Source organism: Humulus lupulus, chromosome 2 (genome assembly GCF_963169125.1).
Source record: "Humulus lupulus chromosome 2, drHumLupu1.1, whole genome shotgun sequence".
In the NCBI taxonomy this organism is placed as follows: domain Eukaryota; kingdom Viridiplantae; phylum Streptophyta; class Magnoliopsida; order Rosales; family Cannabaceae; genus Humulus; species Humulus lupulus.
Window position 1 is genome coordinate 243,919,942 of NC_084794.1, and position 5,722 is coordinate 243,925,663.

A 5,722-nucleotide genomic window follows, 5' to 3' on the forward strand; every position below is an offset into this window, starting at 1 on the left:
TTTATATTTTATCTTCATCCTATAGTAAATTACTAGGTGCACGTTTGTTTTGTTTTATTTAGAAAATTTATTAATTATTTTTATTAAGTCTATATAATTTTCATATAAATTTTAAATAAATAAATAATATTATATATAAAAGAATGACATAAACATATTAAAAGAAAATTTTAACAAAAAAAATATTTATGTTTTTTTAAAAAATAATATGATAATATTTTAGATCACAAACTACCCTATTTGGTACAAAACTTTCATAATATTATTCAAATTACACCTCAATGATTGGAGAAAAAACTTATTTATTCTTGATAGAAGATAAATGTTATTCTAATTTCTTATTTAGTTACATAGTCATATACTATTTGTACACAAACGACACTTATATAATGTATTTACTATAACATGTGAATTTATATTAATATAATTATTAAATATTTAGTTTTTTATTAAATATTATTATTATAATATTTGAATTTATATTAATATTTATTCTAACAAATTTTATAAAAATTAGGATTAAATATTATATGTTGTATATTATTATAATAATAATATTTTATAAGATTTCAATTTATATGGATATAATTAATATATATCTAGTTTAGTATTAAATATAATAATAATATTTTATAACATTTAAATTTATAATATCTAATGATATTTAATAATATTTGAATTTAATAATGATATTTTATGACATTTGAATTTATATTAATATAATTAATAAATATCTAATAATATTTTATAATATTCGAATTTATATTAATATAATAAATAAATATTTATTTTTAATTAGTTTTATAAATATATTCTGTTAAATATTTAGAATATTCAGTTAAAATTAATAAAAGAAACTGTTAAAACTAAAGTTTTCCTTTATCTAGACATTTTTTATATAGAAGAGATATTAGAATAACAAGGAATAAAATAAAATATAATCTTAAGAAACATATGTTATATTTTCAAACATGTTTTATTAATAGAAAATTATTATTTTGTTTGTTGAAGTTGGTTTGTATGATGACATTTTTCATTCAAATTATTGAACTTTGATTTTCCCCTTCAAAACAATGAAAGAAAAATACTTTTGATCACAACTTTATTCTTAAAATAGACATTTATTAATTCTTGTTTATATTAAAACCTCATGTTACAATATCATGAAATGAAGTCATTTATCAAATCCAATCTTTACATAGAATAGCTATTGATGATTTATTCAAAGCCTATTATAATTAAGTAGCTAGCTTAATTATTTTGCGATATAAAACTAAAACTTGTGCCTTTTTTTAAACAAACAAGTGGACTTTTAATATATAACATTTTTTTTAACATTTAAAAAAAACAATAAATAATACTTTCCTAAAGTAGAAAGAATGGAGGAGTGAGAAAATATCTTAACCTCTCCAAGTCTTTATATTGGTTCTTTCTAGCCAATCTATAGTAGTACAGTACCTCTTTCAACTTCCAATTCTCCTTCCTTCTCCAACCCTTCACATATATATATATATATACACATAAATATCATAAAGAGCCCAATGAAATGAATAGTAATTGTTGACAAAAGTTATAGAGTTTGGAAATTCTTCTGCATTTTTTTCTTCAGGTGTTCATATTATTTGTATATACCCAGTTGCCTATATATATAAATGCATAGTAGTAGTGATCAAGGGATTAGGCAGGTGAAGGACGAGTTGGCGGCGGCGGATCCGGTGGCTCCTCAGCCAATAGAGGGACTTCATGACGTGGGTCCACCGCCTTTTCTGACGAAGACCTATGAAATCGTAGAAGACCCGGCAACCAACGACGTCGTTTCGTGGAGTGGAGCCAACAACAGCTTCGTCGTTTGGGACCCCCAGAACTTCGCCATCACTCTTCTCCCCAAATATTTCAAGCACAACAATTTCTCTAGCTTCGTCAGGCAGCTCAATACTTATGTGAGTTTTTCCTTTCGACTTTTTTTTAGCTTTGCACAACTCATGTCTTTTTATAACTTTATATGTAATTTTATTCGAATAAAAATATTAATTTATAAGTGATTGGTTTGTGTTTATATATTCATCATATTCATGTTTGTATGATTAAACATACCTATGTATATATATTATGTTTATATATATTTATATAGCTTTTACAATACACAAAATATCATTAATTTCTGATCCTTACTATGAGTATTCATATTATTTTGCTTGATGGGTTTACTTTAATGTGGACATTTTGTTTGTTTAAATGCATTATTGAAAAAAAAAAGTACTTATTAAACAATTTCAAGCACATCCCCTCAAGCAAAGCTCATCACATTAATACTACTGACTTTTTTTTGCTATCTCTTGTTATATATAAATATATATATCACTATCATGTATACTTGATTGATAGGCGCATTCAAAACTGAGAATAAGATTATATAAATAGATAAATAAATGTGCACAGAACATGCATTAGTTTCAGGATTATTATAGATTTGACATTATTATGTGTTTGTTCAATATAAAATATCATGAAATATCTAGCTAGCTCCTCTAAAGAAAAATCACCCCCCCCCCCCCCCCCCCCCCCCCCCTACTTGGCCACTTGGCTATATGAGATGTAACTATTTCTTGTCTCTGATTCGATAAAGAGAATTACTTTTTATGTGGACTATACATGATTAAATTTGCTGGAAAATAAATATGTATAAAAAAAGATCCTAAATCAACTAAACCTTTAATTTGGTGATCACAAGTACATTAGTTTTAGTTATTATATAGAACAGTTTTATCAGCATATATATAAAAATAAAAGTACTTAATTATTTTTGTTGGATGAACTTTGTTATACGTGTATAAGCAATTAATTGGATATCATGATATGAATATTATCAATATTATATGTAGGGATTTAAAAAAGTTGATCCAGATAGATGGGAGTTTGCGAATGAAGGGTTTCTCAGAGGACAAAAGCATCTTCTAAGGAACATTAGAAGAAGGAAAGGAGCTCAACCACCACCTCAGTATTCACATCAAGCAGCTTCTTCTTTGGACCCTTGTGTTGAACTGGGAAGATTTGGTTTGGATGGTGAAATGGATCGATTAAAGCGTGACAAACAGGTCCTCATGGTGGAACTTGTCAAACTTAGACAACAACAACAGAATACTAAGACTTATCTTCAAACAATGGAAGATAGGCTGAAGAGGACTGAGCTTAAACAACAACAAATGATATATTTCTTGGCCAAAGCAATGAAGAATCCTGGTTTTGTACGACAGCTAATGGAGCAGAAGGATAAGAGGAAAGAGCTTGAGGAGGCGATTCGCAGTAAGAGAAGGCGGCAAGCTATAGAACAAGGCAATGTTAACAGTGTACTTGAACAAGTGGAGGTTGTTGTTGATGATGGTGATGATGAGGATGATGTTGATGTTGTTCATATTGTTGATGATCATGATCATATAGCCCAAAGTGGAGGAGGGTCATCATCATCATCCGCTGGGAATTTTGTGAAAATGGAACCGCATGAAGATCACCACTATAGCAATACTAATATGTCAGCTGAGTCGTTTGATGTAGTTGAGGAGTTGGCTGATGAGCTTGCTATTGACATGACTGCTGGGGTAAGTTGTCAAAACATGATAAACAATACAGAAGAGGAGGTAGTACTACATGTAAATAATGATCAGATTGGTGAGTTACAAGGAAGCAATAGTAGTAGTACTACTGTTCATAAAGACCTTATTGATGCCGGTTTTTGGATAAATTTATTGAATGAGAACATGGAGGAAGGGGTTGTTATGGGTGTTGATGGTGCAGTAGAAGAAGATGAGGAAGATGTAGATGTAATGGTTGAGCAGCTTGGTAATTACTTAGCCTCTAGTCCCAAGTAATTAAGACTCAGAAATAAATATTAATCGATCAGATAGATCTGCTTCATCATTTCATATATAACAATAATTATATATTTATGGAGATTTATATATATATATTATATATATTTCCGATATTATTCTCTTGACGACTGATATGTTTATTCTCTTTGATGTAGCTAGCTAGGTAGCTAGAGATAGGAGGTCACCGCTTTGGTTTCTTGAACAGTACTTTCTTTCTGGTTTATCAATGAGCTAATATGCAAATTGCATTAAAGTTACACCAATGACACATGGGAATTAAGCACCACAAACTTTAGTCATGTCCATGGAGACTGGGGTTAGATTTCATTTCCCTTGTGTAGTTATCATTGATATTTAATCTCCTTTGACTCAATCTTCTGCTATAAATATGTATATATATATATATATTCACACACACACACACATGCACACACACAGATATAAATATATATATATATACAGTACGAATATTTCAAACTGCGTTCTTCATATCTCAAATATATGTTTCATGCATGAGTCCAATCTGTATGGACTTAACTTCTTACGTGGAAGGTATACAATTCTAGCTATATTAATCTATTTATGTATATGTATATATATATATATATATATTTACTTCCATCTATATGGAGCTGGGACTACTTAAAAGAGGGTTTTAGCAGCTTTAAGCATATATTTTTGTCTTTCTGATCTTGTATTTTGTCTTCGATTATTGCCTTGTTGGAAATTATATAAATATATATATATATATATATATATTAAGAAAACTTATGGATATACGCGCGGTGGCCAGTACGATTGTCATCCCGAGTACATAATGAATAGAAGTACTAATACCCGGGATTCGAAAAAGCCATCAAAATGACATTATGTAAAATTATATGGTTCACTGGAGGACATTATGTTTCACGGTTAAGGAAACCTAAGAACAATTTCGTTATAACATAATAGGCAATCACAGAGAGTAGTGTTCCTAGTGTGGTCGTCCGAAGATCATTAAAAACTGTTCAAGATTGAGTATTTGTCTCAATTTCATGCGTTCTTATGTCAACCACAAAATTGTTTACGAATTATTCATAATTTTATTCACCCTAAATATTTTATGAATATTTTATGAAGAAATCATGAATATTAATGTGCTAAATATTATTCAACCTATCTTAATGTATGAATATAATCTAAATATATCTAACATAATTATGAATGTACAACATATTTAAAATTATAAAGTCATACATATAAAATTAAAGATAATTATACTAAAAATAAATTTTGCATGAAGAACAACAGAATAATCATACAAATTAGTGTAATTAAATATATGTACGAAAATAAATACAATAATTTCATATATATACTTAATGGCAGAAAAAAAATCATGCTAAATAAGACAATAAATCATTTACTGATTTGGTGAATTAATAAAATAATTGCACAAAATTAATTGTAAAAAATAATTACATTCTTAAAAGATAATTATTTAATATTGCATGAATAATGAAAATATATCATACAATAAATGCACCAAAATCAAGTAATTGCACATTTTAATTAATTTCCAAATATATAATTTACCAAAATTATATGTTTTAATTAAATTTGCAAAAATTAAAAATGAAATTTATTATCTAAATAAGAATTAAAATCAAGAAAATAATAAAATCCCAAAATAAATAAATAAAAATGTAATTTTTCGGAATTTCTTCAATTTTTCTTAATTTTTTTTTTAAAATCTGCCATGGGGAAAACGACATGTCGTTTTCCCCTTATTGTTGTCGTGTGACCCGTCAAACGATGGGTCGTTTTTCTGCAGCAGGGGGAAAACGACATGTCGTTTCCCCCGTCTTCTTCCT

General features: G+C 27.8%; 1 protein-coding gene across 2 annotated transcripts; it reads left to right on the forward strand.

The window, feature by feature from the left end:
• Positions 1–1,374: 1,374 nt before the first annotated feature.
• On the forward strand, positions 1,375–4,242 carry LOC133819143 (heat stress transcription factor A-6b-like). 2 transcript variants are annotated; one of them, XM_062252317.1, is made up of 3 exons: positions 1,375–1,940; positions 2,883–3,837; positions 4,025–4,242. In XM_062252317.1, exons 1-3 carry the CDS (start codon positions 1,653–1,655, stop codon positions 4,030–4,032), a joined length of 1,251 nt encoding a protein of 416 aa, XP_062108301.1. In that variant the 5' UTR covers positions 1,375–1,652; the 3' UTR covers positions 4,033–4,242. The 2 variants fall into 2 exon arrangements, with proteins under 2 accessions (XP_062108301.1, XP_062108300.1); XM_062252316.1 differs by having other exon boundaries at positions 1,376–1,940; positions 2,883–4,242.
• Positions 4,243–5,722: the final 1,480 nt, after the last annotated feature.

Coding starts and splice junctions, on each gene's coding strand:
- LOC133819143 (XM_062252316.1), top strand. CDS start 1,653: ATGCATAGTAGTAGTGATCAAGGGATTAGGCAGGTGAAGGACGAGTTG. Junction 1,941..2,882: donor TCAGGCAGCTCAATACTTAT/GTGAGTTTTTCC, acceptor TATTATATGTAG/GGATTTAAAAAAGTTGATCC.